This window comes from Hoplias malabaricus, chromosome 2 (genome assembly GCF_029633855.1).
Source record: "Hoplias malabaricus isolate fHopMal1 chromosome 2, fHopMal1.hap1, whole genome shotgun sequence".
Taxonomy (NCBI): Eukaryota; Metazoa; Chordata; class Actinopteri; order Characiformes; family Erythrinidae; genus Hoplias; species Hoplias malabaricus.
In genome coordinates this window covers 2,734,706-2,752,786 of record NC_089801.1, presented here as the reverse complement: position 1 = coordinate 2,752,786, position 18,081 = coordinate 2,734,706, and the positions used below count along the sequence as shown (strand labels likewise).

General features: G+C 43.1%; 1 protein-coding gene across 4 annotated transcripts in view; it reads left to right on the top strand.

Moving 5' to 3' along the window:
• Positions 1 to 16,984, top strand: part of elavl2 (ELAV like neuron-specific RNA binding protein 2) — a 47,822-nt gene extending 30,838 nt beyond the window's left edge. For all 4 annotated transcript variants that reach the window (XM_066659029.1, XM_066659030.1, XM_066659027.1 and 1 more), the window contains 5 exons: positions 3,157 to 3,260; positions 7,043 to 7,196; positions 9,452 to 9,677; positions 10,080 to 10,118; positions 14,116 to 16,984. In XM_066659029.1, coding sequence (XP_066515126.1) covers positions 3,157 to 3,260; positions 7,043 to 7,196; positions 9,452 to 9,677; positions 10,080 to 10,118; positions 14,116 to 14,446 — 854 coding nt within the window. In that variant the 3' untranslated portion in view covers positions 14,447 to 16,984. The remainder of the gene's footprint in view (positions 1 to 3,156; positions 3,261 to 7,042; positions 7,197 to 9,451; positions 9,678 to 10,079; positions 10,119 to 14,115) is intronic.
• The last annotated feature ends 1,097 nt before the right edge of the window (positions 16,985 to 18,081 follow it).

Sequence of the window (18,081 nt, the reverse complement as noted above, 5' to 3'; positions counted from 1 at the left end):
AACGTGTTCTTTTTGTTCCTTTTAATCCACTTTGCTTTTTGTTGACACCCCCCCTCCCCCTCTCCCCCACCGTTTTAAAGTTATCTTTAGACTCATGCTGAACTTTTTTTTTATCCAATAACTAAGGCATTTATCTCCTGAGGTGGATAATTCTCATCTCAAACTCTGAAAAATGCTTTTTTTTTTTTTCTACTCTTCTCTTTTTTGTGATGGCCTTGCCTCCAGCTGATCTTTCGTCTCTTGTTTAAACCACACCTCCCTCTGATCCTCCTCCTTCAGAGCGCAGGACTCAACTCTGAGCCAATTACAACAGAAATCAGCAGCTTGGATGCTTTCTTTCAGGGAAGAAACCAGGAGAAATGCAGTAGTAAAAAAAAAAAAAAGGGTTTGGTCTCTAACTGTCCATACCTGGGAGTATAAAATTGATAATTTTATTACCCTCGGACAGATTGGCTACTCAGGAGGTCCTCGGGTTACGTCAGTCCTGAGTTATGATGTTTCGTGGTTACGACACATCTCCCATTTACTGTATAAAGCCTTGTTTCGACGTAAGTGGTTTGGCGTCGTAAACGGCGTAACGTGAACTTCGTGTTTGGTGTGCGCGGCGCGGCGGAAGAATACGCGGTTACACGGCTCGGGACCGAGGAGGATAGGGGTTAGGACAGGATCAGTGCTTACAGTATGTTATTTACGTACAGTATGTACGCATGTTCCGACTTACACCGGAAATCGGTTTACAACGCGACGTAGGAACGGATCAACGTCGTAAGTCGAGGACCCCCTGTATATCATTTTCATTTCAGTTGTAACTCCTGTCACTTGTGATGTTTGATGTGTATCATGAAAATATTTAAGTATTTGTGTGTGTGTGTTTATTTATTTATTTATTTATTTATTACCCCCCCCCCCCCAATTGTAGTCCAAGGCAGTTTTTAAACCCATACAATACAGGATCTATTTTCTTGCACCCCTATCATTCAGAATCAGAATTTCAAAGCTTAGCAGCTGAGATTTGAGGTGAGCTAAAGTACTTGAACAGTAGGAGGGTTGTCAGCAGGGATTTACAGATGAGTCATGAAAATCAGTTATTTAAATACAGGCTTTGCTTATATTCTATTGTTTATGCATTTAATAATCAATAGTAATAACCAGGTGGTTTAGGTTTAGTGGGAACACACTTATTGTGGTTCTAGATTTACAAAGATTCTAATTCTACATAATTGCTCCCATGGTCTTGTCTTTGTGTGAATAAATAACGGAACATCAGGGGAAATATTCTCCTGCTGTTGGTTTTATTACGAAGCAGTGAGCAGTGACTCACACTGTCAACATGTGGTGTTTTTAACCAGAAAAGTAGCTACATGAAATGTAAAGTGCCTGGAGTGGGCTCCGAGGTGGGTTTGTCATGTTTTTTAATAGCGTCAGGTGATAGTTTAGATCTTTTAAAGAATAAGATGAAGAGGAACATACTGCAGTTCAGTCTCAGATGTCATTGAGGTTGATGGTGCCCGGGCATCACCAAATTGGGATGATCCTAATGTTTTCTCCATTGCTGTGAGTCTTGTGGGGTTCTTGGTTGGTAAACGTGGCCTAGTCATGGGTGCCCACTAAACAAGTGCTCGTTTATGTTCAGCAGCTGCCTTCTCTGGGCCCAAGCTCAGAACACAAACAGCAGAGGGGGTGACTAAATACGAAGCATTTGTTTTGGTCTGAGATTCTGGTGCATTGGTGACTTCAAGTGACAAATTCACCTTCCGAATAACGTTTTACCCTCGTCCACTCCTCCACTTCCAGATTGGCTTTAATTTAAAGATCTTTGCGTCGTCTGTCAGAGTGGGTTCTCTGGCGTTGCTCTTTTTATTTGGCAGAACTGATTGGCCGCAGAATCTGATCTTTTGGTGTCTGCAGTGATTAGACTGTTTTCTCTTTAGTGGAGATGAACTCTGACCCTTGCTTTCTGCTGCGAGTGGGTGGTGGTGGAAATTGCAGCGCTTGCATTTAGAAGCAAGGGAGTGGGTGTCAATCTCTTTCATTTTATTTATTATTTCACGTAGAGAGTGAAAGCGCATTCAGGAGACCACATTGATCTTCAGCGCTCAGCTCAAGGGCCTGATGAGTCACAAACGTTTGGTTTTGTGGAGAAAAGGGAAAAAAGAGGAGGAGGAGGAGAAAATGGCTGTCCTGAAGTCTAACATATGTGGATGGAGGTGCATATGCCCACCTCCCCTCACTCTCTGCAACTAAGGCATTGTTTATGGTTTCTCTGGTATTTGTTCTTTGGAATTCTTTGAATGTTTTGTAGATAAAGGCTATCTCTATTTCCTCGTAAGACGTATTCAAACGGAGTGGCGTTTCCTCTTTTACCGGTGATCCTCTATGAATTTGGTTACATCAAGTTTGGACTTGTTGCTGTCTTTCTCCCTCTTCCCCTGAGGAAATTACAGACCTAACGTTTTTCACCTGAGTCAGCATTCTGGTCATTTTAGCCCCCATCTGGGTACAAATGAAATTCCAGGCAGATGTCACCTTGTGTTTGGGGTGATAAAAGGTTTTTGGCTGCTGCTACCGCTAGCTGTATTTAGTCTCCCACTGCCTGGATCCACGGGAGGCCCCGTCCAAAACATGAAGTAAAAAAAAGTTGAGGCTTTTGAAGAGTTACTCAAATATTTACAAGGCCTTCACTCTGAGTGTGAAAGTCTTTCTTTGTATCGAGTATTCTCATCTTCACATCTTCAAAAGACAATATTAGCATTACATCAAGGAGCCCTTGTCTTTTCTGAGCGTCCGTGGGGCTGGAACTCTGGCTCTCACATTTGCATACAGTGGCGTCCAGAGTTGCATCACCCGCATCTGTATCAGGGTCGGACCTGAGGGTGGTGGAGTGCTGCAGATGGCAATAAAAATGGTTCCAAAATGTAAGCAACGCTGATACAAAGACTGAGCTTTGAGCTGTTACAGAATGTGTCGTAGTGTAGTTACCCTTCAAACCGGAGGCAGGCGGCAGGCTTCAAAGTTCTGAGCATCACTCACACAATGAATAAGACAAAGTGGGGTAACTGCCCTGGCCGTGTGTACATCCATATTTGTTTTTAAAGAAAATGACTCGTACTCCAAGTTTTACATGGTGTACATTGATGTGCTTTATTTTTTTCCTAGGGCAGAGCCTTGGTTATGGATTTGTGAACTATGTGGATCCTAAAGATGCAGAGAAAGCCATCAACACTCTCAATGGACTCAGACTCCAGACCAAAACAATCAAGGTGAGGAGAAATGAACTCCTTTCGTTTATTTCTGCGTTGTTGGGGGGGGGGGGGGGGGGGGGGGGGGGGTATCGTGGGCAATTACTCTGTGGAATGAATAGAGATGGGATTAAAGTTAAATTAAAAAAAGAAAGTGTTAAATATAAACTCGTGTTTGTTATAAATGAATATTCATTAAACGTTTAATACTGTTACATGAGGCACGTTAAAGTCACAGCAGTGTTTCTGAAGGAGATTGACTATTTATTTAGGTGTTTAATGAAGGAAGAACTGTAAAAATGAACTTGACTGAACACACAGAGGGAGGGTAGGTTGTAGGATACTTTTAAAGATGCTTTAAATTGTTTTTTAATAGGATTTAAGTAGCCAACCTGTTTATAAATACGTTCAGACTGTAGACTGTTGTTGAATATAAACCTGCAAATATTGGTAGAGAGATTAATGTTAGTTTTATATGAAGTAACCCCTCCCCCACCCCTCAACCCTCTAAAACCTCCCCAAAAAAATCCAACCCCTTCCAAAAAAGATTGCAGACATAACTGAAATACTCCAGATGCTCTTTTAGAAATGCTAATCCCTCGCTGCCAGCTTCCACTGAATGCTTTGCAAGTATTTGCATGAAATGAACTGAGTGTGTTAAGAAAATTGTGTGAAGAGGTGAGTTAAAAGGGAGAGAGAATCGTACAGACGTTTGCCTGGAAGAACATGGGACTCAAGGCCAGTAAAATGCCCAAGGAGTGAGGATGGATGGATGGGTAAAGGAAGGTGTAAAGATGGATAGATGGCGAATGAGGCGTAGCTGCAGTACATGTAAATTAGAAAAAATCTTTCACTAGTAAGTCTTCTATAAATACTTCTGTAAAATTATTATAATTATTGTCAGTGAATGGCAGTGTACACCTAGTAGTGACTAGGGACAGTGAGTACACACACACCCCCTTGGAGTGGTGAGCATCTCAATGGACCCCCCCCCCCCTCCCTCAAACTGGTGATCTAAATTGTAAGCCATAGATGCCTCCATGTTGGTTTAGACACTGCCTTTGACTGCTCCAGGTTACGTTCCCTGTTCGTGCAGCCGTAGGCTATGGATTATGCAGAAATCTACCGTGCCAGATATTAAAGGGAGGCAGAAACTAGAGAAGTTGAGGTTTGGCATCATATATCGATTGCAGCTTCTTGCGAGGATCCTATTTGGAGCTTTAATTAAAAGGGGACAGGTTTTTATTGACTCAATCCCAGGACTGAGATTGCAGAAAGGGCCGTCACACAGCAGCGTTTAGCGTCTGTGGCACCAGTAATTAAATTTAGGAGGATAAGCCTTCACTGTGTCACACAGAGAGAGAGAGAGAGGCTCTTTACTGTAGAGTTCTTCAACTGGACTCCACACTTGTGCCTGAACCAACCCACTCATGTTTAGAGTGGAACTGTACAAGGGTGCTGTAACCTGTTCTGGGTGCCAGTGTTTGAAGACTGATGTAAAAATAACCGAGTGTTCATTACGTAACAAATGTATTGCCAAAAAAAAACACAAGCCAGTGAATCTGTGAATGGCGCTATCAAGGGTAATAATTCACTACAATTAAGGGATTATCCCTTCTAATAAATAAAACATATTCTTTCCCCTTTTCCACAAGGGAACACAGTTCTGGGTCAAAATACCACAAAGATCAAACGCCACAGCAGGGCTCTCCCCCCCTGTCTGAACAAGCGGCTTGTTCAGAGACTGGCTTCAGCACCTGTTCCTTTAAATAAAAACAAGCCCCGAGTACAGAGCAGTGAGGAGCAGAAGTGCAGTTTTTTTTAGCCTTTTTCGCTCTGTTCTCTTTAAAATTAAGATGGCCTCCTGTCTTTAAGATCCCCTTCATTTTAAATAACCTTTTGAAATGGGGTTGTTGTTTTTTTTTGGATAAATGTCCTGTCAACACTTATTTCCTAGAACACATGGTCGGGATGAAATTATTCTATTCTGTTTTCAACTTCCTGAGAACAGCTGACACCACAGAGTAGGGTTAGCAATCCATCTTCACCCTCCTGTGAAATGGTTAGCGTTAGTGCTAATCTGTTATCAATACCGATTTAAAACTAATTGGATGAGTTGGGTTTGTTGCTGTTGAGCGACCTGCACCAACAATCACAGCGATTCCTGATCAGCTGACTTTAGCCTGAATTCATACGAGTGTAAGATTGAGTCAAGCAGGATTCCCCATGTCTTCCAACATCACTTCAGAAGAGCAGTCTTAGCACTCGCCTGCCTTGGTTTGCATTGTTGAAACCTACTGTAGATGTTTAAATGTTATGAGGTTTAGCAGTCAGGCGATTTTCATTGTTATTGAATTTTATTTTTAATGTCACTCCCTTCTGAAGTCGTTTTAATAAAAGGAACCATTGACAGTGAAAGTTAAGGAATCGTCACGTTTACGTTTAAAACTCAACCTGAAATCAAAATGAACCACTTTAGACGTAAAATAATTGTTTGTTCAAATACCAGCGAGTATTTGAGAGCATCGTTGGGAGTCGCCCATTATACTGACACCTAGTGGCCTGGATGTGAGATTCCTGTGTTAAACACTTTAAAGATGGCGGAACTTAAACCGCTTCTTTCAGGGATACAAGGCAGTTTCTGTCTCATATCAGATAAAGGATGTAAATTAATGAGATTCATTAAGTGTTGCTGGAATGACTGTCCTTTAATCAGCTCTAGTACTTGGCTCCATAACAGAAAAAAACCCTTTCCCAAGTTGAGTTTATTTCAGTTTAATAAAAGGCACCCTTACAGTTGGTTGAATTGCCAAAAGCAGCTTTAGCATATGCTCGTTCTTGGGGCTGTTTAAGAGCGAAAGGATTTGGTTTGCTGTGTTTTTTCAGCAACAGCTCACAGTTTGGAGAGGTGTTGCAGTCGTCAGTGTTATATAAATATCTCCATCTGTTCCAAACGCTCCTCAATAGACAGTTGTTGGGTGTGATTGCATCGTTAGCTCCGAGACTGAAGTGAGAACAGACGCTGATCAGCTGCTTTTGTGGTCTTGTCAAAGCTCCGTGTGCATGAATTTTAATCTTGTGAAGTCTAAAAATCTGATTAGGAAAAGTTGGTGCCTCTAAGTTTAAGGCTGTGCCTTGGTTATGAAACATGTCTTTAAAAAAAAAAAACGCAGCCAGTCATTACCACCAAAACTAGCAAGAATTTTATACAATTTGAGCTTTATTTTCAGTGAAACTCCTGGGATGAAGTAAATTGCGATCTAGTCCCTCACTGAACTTTTGTTCCATAAATCAGCAACACAGTCCTCAAAACAACAACAACAAATACGACTAAACAAGCCGAACTGGAGAGATGCCCTCAAAAGGCAGGCAAAACAGATGTTCGGTGAGTTACTTTCAATCCTGGAGAAAGCAGAAAGGAGCATGGTTTATTTCACGATTTAACTCGGTTTGAGTTAATGGAGGTGGAGCATCGCATGACTCCATAGAGTGGGTCTCCCACATGGTGGTGGCCATGTTTAAAATGGGTTTAGCATAGAATCTAATACATTCAAAGGATTCGAATCCTCGCCATGTCACAACTGGAGCAATCACGGTGTTCGTTATGTAATGGACGGAGGTAAACTAGAAAACAAGAGTTTACATTTAATGAAGAAACATGATCCATAAAAGAGAAACGGAATGTCACTTCTACGTAGATCCTTACTGTGATGTCACTTCCTCAATCTGAGGCAGTGGGGAGAGACTTTTATTTTGAAGGGCTCTTTTCCGTAACTTCTGTTGTGTACCGTGTGTTTCGTCAGGTGTCGTACGCTCGTCCCAGTTCAGCCTCCATCAGAGACGCTAATCTGTACGTGAGCGGTTTACCGAAGACCATGATGCAGAAGGAGCTGGAGCAGCTTTTCTCTCAGTACGGACGCATCATCACCTCCCGCATCCTCGTAGACCAGGTCACAGGTGAGTCTTAGACGCGTTCTCTCGCTGTGGGCTTGGAGCTGTGGTGATGTTGCGTCATCTAGATTCGCAGATGATTTTAACTTCACCAGTGAATAAATAGTGAACCTCATTGACGTAAAAGCACCGTTCTCACTTTGCTTTCTTATAGAACCCTTTTAATGATGATTTAAATAAGCCGGTGTTAATTTGGGAAGCAAGGTGTAGTGCTCTGAATAAGGCGCAGCGGCTTGTAGCTCTGGTTCTTTTTAAACTGGGTTAATGCATCGCAAATGTAGCTCGAGTGAGGGAGATGAAGGAGAGGAGGGAGAGAACTCGGTCTCCTGCTAAAGGACCGCGAAGGTGCTGCTATTTGGGCCCCCAAAAAAAAGCAATTTTTCACCACCCTTGGTCATAAATATGCATGGACAGATGAAATGTGAAATGGATTTTCGAGCAGAGAAAGGCAGACTCTGTAATGAAACCCCACCTTCTCTCGCTCTCTCCCTCTCTCGCTCCATCTTTCTCCTTCTTTCCTTTCTTTCGGCCTCTCCCCTCCCTCTGTATCCCGAGGTGCTGGTTTAATGCCCGTTTCACAGAGCTTTTAAATGAATTTGCAGTCAGTCTGATCTCCATTTTCAACACGCCAAAGCTCCCCCCCCCCCCTCCATTTCTTTGTACGTTTTCACTCCTGCTTTATCATTTCTTCATTACCTTTCTCCCCGGCCTGATTATTTTTGTCTCTCTTGCTTGCTTTCTCTCCCTCTTTCTTCTGTGCTCTTGTTTTTTTCTGCTCTCTCATTATCTTTCTCACTTTCTCACTCCTACTCTCTTGTTCCTGCTTCTCCACTCCTCCTCTTCCTCATGCCTGTTCTTTTTCACATTTTCATTCTTGCTTTTGTTTACTGTTTAATGCTCACATTTACCCTGTCGTGTTCATTGCTCTTTGTCCTCGATGCGTTCTGTTCTACCTTTCTTGCGCTTTTGCTTTCTCATTTTTCCCTTTGCCTCCATGTTTTTTACAGCTCTCTGACTTTCATTCAATGTATAAATTCATCCTTGATCTGAGGCAGGTTCACTGTGCAGTGTCTGAATGTTGCTCATATTGTTGAGTTGATTCAGAGACTGAACGTTGTCCTGCTCAGGTGTTGGACTAAAGCATTACCATTTAACACACACAATGACTATTTGACGATAAAAAGGACTTTTGCCTCTCTTTACAGTTCCTACAGTTATGTGCAGTTCACTTTAGGGGGCAGCGCTGAGTAATGTTTGTTTACTTGATTATTAAAACTCTTAGAGGGTGGTAATGTGATGTTTGAGCTCAGGCTGTTGTGAGCTATGTGAAGTGCAGTGAAGTAACAGCTAAAAAGTGAGAAGGGTTAATCGCTAAATTTGGCTGCTTTAAACGTGGCGTATAAGAACCCAAAAAAAGAGTTATTTACAGCTTTTAATTGACAGTAAAATTCTCTGTGTCTGCGTGGGTTTCCTCCGGGTGACTGTCTGTGAGGAGTGTGGTGTGTTCTCCCTGTGTCTGTGTGGGTTTCCTCCGGGTGACTGTCTGTGAGGAGTGTGGTGTGTTCTCCCTGTGTCTGTGTGGGTTTCCTCCGGGTGACTGTCTGTGAGGAGTGTGGTGTGTTCTCCCTGTCTGCGTGGGTTTCCTCCGGGTGACTGTCTGTGAGGAGTGTGGTGGGTTCTCCCTGTGTCTGTGTGGGTTTCCTCCGGGTGACTGTCTGTGAGGAGTGTGGTGTGTTCTCCCTGTGTCTGCGTGGGTTTCCTCCGGGTGACTGTCTGTGAGGAGTGTGGTGTGTTCTCTCTGTGTCTGCATGGGTTTCCTCCCACAGTCCAAAAACACACGTTGGTAGGTTGATTGGCGACTCAAAAGTGTCCGTAGGTGTGAGTGTGTGTTGCCCTGTGAAGGACTGGCGCCCCCTCCAGGGTGTATTCCCGCCTTGCGCCCAATGATTCCAGGTAGGCTCTGGACCCACCGCGACCCTGAACTGGATAAGAGTTACAGATAATGGATGGATGGATAATTCGCATTGAATAGTAGATAATGAGTTACTGAGGCAGGTGCTCTATAAAATCCTGTCATTTGTTCAGGAATCTTGCTTTAATGAAGGTTATTGCACCTTGAAAATAGCAGCTCAGTTCCACGTGTGTCGGAAAGTTGGAATTGGTTATTTTCTGCTCTTATTAAATAAAATATTGTAGAAGTAGTGTATTTTTTAAACATGTAACACTAAGTGTTAATCATTAGAGTGTTCTCCCGTGTGCAGGTGTGTCCCGAGGGGTGGGTTTTATTCGTTTTGATCGGAGGGTTGAGGCAGAGGAGGCGATAAAGGGTCTGAACGGACAGAAACCTCCCGGAGCCACAGAGCCCATCACCGTGAAGTTCGCCAACAACCCAAGTCAGAAAACAAGCCAAGCCCTACTCTCCCAGCTCTACCAGAGTCCCAACAGGAGATACCCCGGCCCCCTCGCCCAGCAGGCTCAAAGATTCAGGTAAGCGCGCCTCTGGAGGACACCTGTTCATTTAGATGTAAAGAGTTTGACATTCAGGTGCTGATTTGGGGCGATTAGTACTTGATCACAAGCACCGCTCATTATCCCAAAGGTATTGGATGGAGATGTATCACTGCCACTGCTCCACAGCCCAATACTTGGATGGGATTTGTGCCCCTTTAGTCCACTCTTATTGAGCATGGTGCATTATGGCCTTAGGCTTATGTGCAGCTTCTCCATGGTTTTTCAGTTTCCTGCGTTTCTGTCTACACTGCGTATGTCTAAAATAAACAAAAAATGCATTCAATTTTGCGTTTAATAGCAAGGTTTTAAGGCTGTTTAGTGACTGAGGTTCTGCGAAATGGTGGCTTTTAGTTGCAGAAATTTCCTTTTCTGTTTCAGGTTGGACAACCTGCTGAACATGGCGTATGGAGTTAAAAGGTAAATAGAATAAACATATTTTCAAGTTTAATGGGAGATGTAATTGAGGTCAAGGTTTTTGATTTACTTTTATATTGTGGTTTAATATTAGGTTTTACATTGATTTTTTAAAAAATGTAACTGGCCTAGCGTTAATGGGATATTACATGTGTTTTTAAAAGGACCTTAAAGACACGAGTTTAATTTTAATTTAAGAAATGATTGAATATTTAATAGCGTAGAGGTCACTAGCAGTTCCTATCCTTTTTTTATTTTCTTCCACACCATAATTTCACCAATGCTGCCATAGACAGTGGTACCATCTCACTGCCAAACCCTAGCGTGTGCTGATATCGAAAACCGTTCGTACATGGTTTCAAATGAGAACACGATGTTTAAACACCCATTTCACTTTGGTAGCTATTAGCTTTAAAGTAGCTATTAGTCGTTTCTCCGGTGTTTTCTTTTCTCAAGTTTACTTTTCCAAAAATTAAAAGTTGTGTAATCAACACCTGTTTTGCCTTGTTTTTGAAGCCTTCTTTTAGTTTCTGCTTTTTGTTTTTTTTACGTAGTGGAGGTGTAATCCACCCCCAAACCAACAAAAAAGAAAAGAAATGCTAGCTTTATTTTGAATATCTTTGACTTAGCCTTTGGTTTGTCCTGTGCTTTATCTTGGATTGGCTCTTTCGGTGTTTATTAAGCGTATAATTTCCAAATGAAGAGCGAGTTAAATGGTAAACATTTGAAACCACATCTGAACATTTTGCATTTCCAACGTCTGTTGATACCCCTAAGGTTTTCTAGTTCAGGTACTTTTTTTTTCTGTTCATAAATCTGGGTTCTTTCCATTGCCGGGTTTGTCTCTAGGCTTTTTTTTAAATGTCGTCCCCGTCCCTTTTTCTTTTCCTGTGGCAGAGTACAGAAGTGTGTGTTTGCTTTGGACATGTTTGTGACACAGATTTTGATTCTCTGTGGCAGCAGAATGATTTCTAACAGGTCACATGTCTCCTACCTTTCTCCGGCACCCATAGCAACAAGACGCAATACCTCTCCTGACTCAGGGTTTTTCTCCCGAGGAAACGTCTTTGATTTGTTTTGACTCTTAAGCCTAGACTGGAAGTGGACAATGCATTTTAACGTGGCCTACTGCGACTGTTACTGTAGACCGTTCTGCTCCTAGCTCACTGTCTTAATATAACCTTAGTGTTTCCTGCTATTAGATGGGTTCTGCTTTAACAGGAATCCTAATAGTCACTTAATAGGGTTGTAGCTTCCTACTGAAACGTACATAGAGCAGTTTCTATGTAAACAGATTGTTGAGTTGATGTCGTTTATAAAAATCATACAAAGGATCACACACTTTTCTCCTGTTGGAGAAATTGCCCATTTTCAATAGTTTAATCCCGCTTTAAAGCTACTGTCCACTCAAAGTTTTACTCGTGAGTTCAGGTTTGTTGGCATTACATTTACGCCACTCACCTCAAAGCCATTGCCTTCAGCACTTTCAGCCTCTGAAGCCCGGCTGGATGTGGAGTTTCGCGGGAGGGCAGTTTTAATGACGTTTGTCTCCTCACCGATAGAACCCCCTCACATTTATAATCACTGCAGAAGGAGCTTCCCAAAACGCACTGCAGCCTTCCTGAGCTCACCAGTGCTACCCCATCAGACTACAACCCTCTGGATGATGCGTCACTTGGTCTCACCCACTGCCTGCCGCTGATGGGTTTCCTTCGGGCGGCCGGTGTTTCTGTACTGGGTCAGTGTAGAGCGCGGGTCCTCATTACACAGTGTGTGAATTCTCCATATGTCAGACTCCCTCTGCCTCTCAGATCGTGTCTGCTTTAATCTCAGGGATTTTTACCTCAAAGTACCTCACAAGCGCTTACTGCTTCCACAGAGGGATATCTGTTGCTTTAATTGCATTGGTGTTGATAAATATATAAAGAATAAGGGATGTAAGGTGAAAACACTTGTTCCGTGGCATATCTAAAATAGCTGAATGAGTGGACAGTGGCCCCCTACAAAGGATTTTATCCAGTGGTTTGAGCCCTAATGGTTCCCTCCTCCTGGTTTTGGAGCCTGAGTTCAGTTTTAGTCGTGACTGCAGAAGCTGTCACATTCGCAGTGAAGCTTTAGTGGAGCAAAATGGAGCACACCTTATTCCTAAATATCTCTCTCCCTATCTCGGAGAGAGGGAGAGAGAACGAGAGAGCGAGTGCGAGAGCACACCTGTCAGGATGCGAATGCTGAGGGAAGCTCAGCAGAGCGTGTGATCTAATCTGAAACCTGCTGAAATAATTCATAACCTGCCATACCCCAGTCAAATCTCTCTCTCTTTCTCTCTCTCTCTCTCTCTCTCTCTCTCTGAGTCACTCGTTATTTATGTGTTTTATTTTTTTTAAAGGGGGGGGGAGCTTTTCTCTTTAACGGAGCGAGGGGGAGAGTCCTGCTCATGGATGAATAAAACCATTTGTCTCAAAAAATGAAACCTATTTCAAATGATTTGTGGGGGGGGGGGTTCTTTAATGCAAGAATTTTTTTCAAATAACTTCTGACCATTTCTTAGTGAACCATTTATCATGTTCAAATGTAAGTCTATGGGGTCTAACTGTAGGAAAGAAAAACACCCCCCACTGGTCTCTTCACCCAGCACCACCTTGGTTTAAATAATGAATTTTTCAGTGTTTATTCGTAGGAAAAAGGGGTCGTCATTTGCGTTGTTCTCTTAACTGTAGTGTGACCAGTAGATTGATAATGCAGTAATTTGCATTAGTGCAGTTTATTTAGATTTCAATTAATTATTCGCTAAAAGTGCGCAGAAGCGTTCATTGTGTTAAATGGATGCTTGTAGAGAAACTTCATAGATTCAGGCTCCTCTGGTGAATGGGACCAGGCGTCTCCTGGCACTGTATACGGGGCTCAGATTGGGCGCGCACGGGACTCAGATTGGGCGCACACGGGACTCAGATTGGGCCCGCAGGGGACTCAGATTGGGCCCGCAGGGGACTCAGATTGGGCGCGCAGGGGACTCAGATTGGGCGCGCAGGGGACTCGGATTGGGCGGCGCAGGGGACTCGGATTGGGCGGCGCAGGGGACTCGGATTGGGCGGCGCAGGGGACTCGGATTGGGCGGCGCAGGGGACTCGGATTGGGCGCGCAGGGGACTCGGATTGGGCGGCGCAGGGGACTCGGATTGGGCGGCGCAGGGGACTCGGATTGGGCGGCGCAGGGGACTCGGATTGGGCGCACACGGGACTCAGATTGGGCGCGCAGGGGACTCAGATTGGGCGCGCAGGGGACTCAGATTGGGCGGCGCAGGGGACTCGGATTGGGCGGCGCAGGGGACTCGGATTGGGCGGCGCAGGGGACTCGGATTGGGCGGCGCAGGGGACTCGGATTGGGCGGCGCAGGGGACTCGGATTGGGCGGCGCAGGGGACTCGGATTGGGCGGCGCAGGGGACTCGGATTGGGCGGCGCAGGGGACTCGGATTGGGCGGCGCAGGGGACTCGGATTGGGCGGCGCAGGGGACTCGGATTGGGCGGCGCAGGGGACTCGGATTGGGCGGCGCAGGGGACTCGGATTGGGCGGCGCAGGGGACTCGGATTGGGCGGCGCAGGGGACTCGGATTGGGCGGCGCAGGGGACTCGGATTGGGCGGCGCAGGGGACTCGGACTCGGATTGGGCGGCGCAGGGGACTCGGATTTTATGCTGAATGATCTGACGTCTGTCATTTTTTGTGGTGCTTATTTAAACCATCTGCCTTTTGTTTAGTCATTTCTCTGAAAGTGCTGTGGTAGAGTGATGGATGTTAGTGTCACTCTATTTTTGCAAATCATTCACATTTACATGCACCTCCTCTCCATGTGTTTCTGAATAGTTCGATATGGAACACAAATGTGTGTGAATATGAATGGGTTTATTAAAAAAAAAAAAAAAACCTTCAAATGAGAGTCAGAAGCCCTCTGGATGTATTTAACCGTGTCCTTGGCCTGGCACTGACGATATTTGTTTCTGCAGTAGGTTTTCTCCGATGGCGATTGACGGGGTGAGTAGTTTGGCTGGGATGAGTCTGCCAGGGCACGCGGGCGCGGGGTGGTGTATTTTCGTCTACAACCTGGCCCCCGACGCAGACGAGAGCATCCTGTGGCAGATGTTCGGGCCGTTTGGCGCTGTGACGAACGTGAAGGTGATCCGAGACTTCAACACCAACAAGTGCAAGGGTTTTGGCTTCGTCACCATGACCAACTACGACGAGGCGGCAATGGCCATCGCCAGCCTGAACGGATACCGCCTCGGGGACAGGGTGCTGCAGGTCTCCTTCAAAACCAACAAGACGCACAAAGCCTAGGCTTTGGGGAACAGAACCCGATTATTTCTGGGAACATCTGGGCTTGGGAAAAGTGTGGGGGAGGGGTTGTGGGGTTGAAACGTAAGGTGAACTTACTACACGTGAGGGGGGAAAAAACATCACTTTTGCAAATCAGTGTTCTAGAGGAAAACAAATGCTGTTAGTATTTAGTGTATAATTTTGGGTTCTAGTTTTGTTTTTGTTTGCCCCTTGTCCTCTTGCTTTTCCCTTGCTAGTCTATATTTAAAAAAAAAAAAAAAAACAAAAAGAAATGGTTAAATAACAGCATGCGTGAGTGGGAAACTGTGCCCGTCTCCTTTTTTTTTTTTTTTCTTTTTCTTTTTTTTCCCTTTTGTTTCTTCCTTTTGAAAAAGGTTGTTTTTGTTTTTAGTTTCACACGCTTTAATATTAGTAAATGACCTCTTCATCGTGTGAAACTGTTATCAGTTGCTACTTTATTGTTAAAACAAATCGAGGAGAAAAGTAAATAAAAGATTAAAAAACATTCTTAAAGCGGTACCTTGCCAAAGAGCTACAAACCTCTTTGAAAAAAAGTGTCTATTTTTATAATAAGAAAAAAATTTGGAAGAAAACTTTTTACTGGACATGGAACAAAAAAAAAAATATTTTGACTTGGATACTTTGAGAAACTTATCTTCATATGATACACACACACACAAATTCATGCAATTACACACACAAACACACACCCTGTGAGCTTTTGAGACTTTCCCAGAAATAGTTTGCAGAGGTTGATTGAAATTTCTGGCAAAGATTTATGAAAATAACAAAGATACCTTTTTGAGATCTTTGTATTAAACTTTAGATTCTCAAGCCACTGGTCCTGGTTTCGTATGTAAAAGAAAAAAATGAATAAAAAACAAAAACACGAGGACCACCCGGAGTTGTTAGACACTGCTAGCGGCTTTAGCTGGTGACGGATTCAGATATTTTTTTTGTTTTCGAGGCGCGGTGGAGACGCGAAGTTTTATTCCACGTCACGTGCAGGAAGTGTAAAATCGAGGCGTCAAGAGCGGTGAGAAATCTGTTCTTCCTCGAGGAGTTCCCTTCAGGCGGTGTGTGTTTGAGCTGTGTTTAGTAAATGGTTATAGACTTTTGTCTTTCTGAATAAAACAGACAAAGGTTTTATCTGCTCTGAGTGAAGGAGGAAAGGGGCTGAAGAAGCCTGCGGAAGAAAAATTCTACTTTCGGAATGAAGTGTTAAAGGGAGGATAATCTCCACAGTTAACCTTACTGTAAATATGTGCTTTATGTTCAGTAATTTTTTGTTTGACGGTTTATTTTGCCACGTTTTTCTGAAGTGCTTTTGTTTGATTCATTGCAAGTACGTATGGTATTTTCTTTTTCCTTTTTATTTATTTTCTTGAATATTGCCTTATTTTCGTTGATGGGAAAGTTGTTTACATTGAGTTGTCATTCAGATATTATTATTATTATTGTATCAGATTCGTTGGTGGTTTTTGTCTGTAGATAGTCTTGCTTCTGCGATTAAAAAGAAAAAATAGGCGTTTTGAGTTTTGTTTTCCTTTTTTGTTTCTTTATTTTTTTTAGTATATATAAATATATACATATAGACATTTAAATATATTTGTGGTAAAGCTTGACGAGCCACAGTTTGGAAACAAAACCTTAGTTCATTCGTAATATACATAATGCATATAACCTGTTTTAAAAAAAACAAAAAAAAACAAAAATAAATGAGAAAAAACAGCATACGAACAAAATGTATATTGCTTATTTTACACGAGTGGAGGCTGTCGAGGCTTTTCCATTTCTGTAGCAACAGAGAAAAGGCCCTTTTCAATGCAAAGTGACTAAAGCGTTGCTTATACTTCTTCTTGAATTACGGAAAAGGGCCTGATGCCTGTCGTTTTTGGCGACGCATTCAATTGGAGAAGAGTTCGGACTCCCTCGTTTGTACGGCAGTGTGCTATGCATTATATTTATCTTGGCGATTGTGCTTTTTTTGTTTTTCTTTTTAAATTTAAAGTTACTTTTGGGATGTTTGGTTTTGTTTGCCTTTTGTTACGTCTTCTTTCAGTATTGACGAACTGTGACTTTCTGCTGCTCTGGGACAGGGAGCGGTTTTCATGCAAGTTGAGGCTAGTTTTTGGCTCCTGCTACAGTTCTCCAGCCATCCGTTTAAAGTCTGGTGGCACGTAAAACAATAATGCAAGCTAGCTGCTAACATTAGCGGCCTTAACCTTACTGTACACTGGATTAGACGAGGCCTAAAGGCTTTAATGTGGAAAAAAAAAAACCTAAACAGAAACCCATAAACCTGGCTCTCGGTCCCCTCCATAGTCACAGTTCTCCTGTAGTGTGTGGGATGATTCATTTATTTATTTAAAAGTTGTAAAGTATGACCTTTATTCACGGCCGTTTTTTGGGGTATAGAATATATCTTTTTGTTGGGTATTTAAAACTTAAAGTATTACCAGAAGATGTACATGTTCTTTTCTTTGTGTTTTGAATACTTTGTATTTTTTCAAGTTCGGTACATCAATAAAGACGTTGAAGGGAGCTGTGATTGATTTGGGTCTGTGTTGTACTTTAAAGTGCATTTCCTTATTTATTTTGTCTCTCATAGTTAAAGTATCAATGTGCCTGCGTTTTTCTTGGTGTTTCAGGTCAGTTTTATGGTTTAACACAAACACACGCACAAATTGGACCATTTACTATATGCTTTACCTTTTTATTTTAGTTTAAAACAAAGTCCTTGGGGACCTTGGCCTCTAAAGACATGAGTGATGTCCTTCCCCTCCCCCTCTTCCTCCCCTGACCGGTACAACATGGAGGGAGAGCCCATGCCTCACAAGCCAGTTCACCTCAGTGGCTCTGCTTATTTAATGCTGACCGGTCTGTCTGTCGGTGCTGTGAACTGAAAGTGTAGGCCTCTGCGTACATTAAGCAGATATTTAACTGGCCTGTAGCTAACATTTGCACTTTCACTGCATGCCTAGGGACCACAGGCAGCAGAGATGTCAGTAGATCTGTTCTATAGGAATGAACCCAGACTTGTTCACCATGTTGTTGAATTTGATTTCAGTGTGGAGATCCGAGACCGACCCGACGCCTTCTCAGAGCTGTGTCGGCGGTGTGGATTTTTACTGGCTGCAAACAAATTAAGTTCCTTGTGTTAGTTTCTTAATATACATCTCATATGCGAGCATTTCCAATTCCACCTTAAATATGGCCGCATGTAACGAAAAGTAATACTGAGGCCACATTATAATCCTCGAGACTTTATAAAGGCTAAGCAGCAGCTCTATGAAACAGCTCCTCTGTAACATGGAGGTAAACAGGGTGAGGACACTCACTTCGCCTGTTTTAGTTGGTGTTAGTTAACGTTATCTTGACTCGCTAAACTCGGTGTCTCAGATTATACTCGGCTACGTAGCTGCATTACGGAGGTTTATAGTGTCGGATGAATTCGAGTTCGACTTCGATCACATTTACAAGAATAACGGTACCTCTACATTTGAGTTTAGCTTATTGCTAGGCTATTGTCATGAATAATGTTGGTTATTTAGCTAGATACTGTCATAACAGTCAGTCATAACGGTGTTTTACCGCGGCGTTGTTCAGCCGTTGTCCACCAGTGACGTCACGGT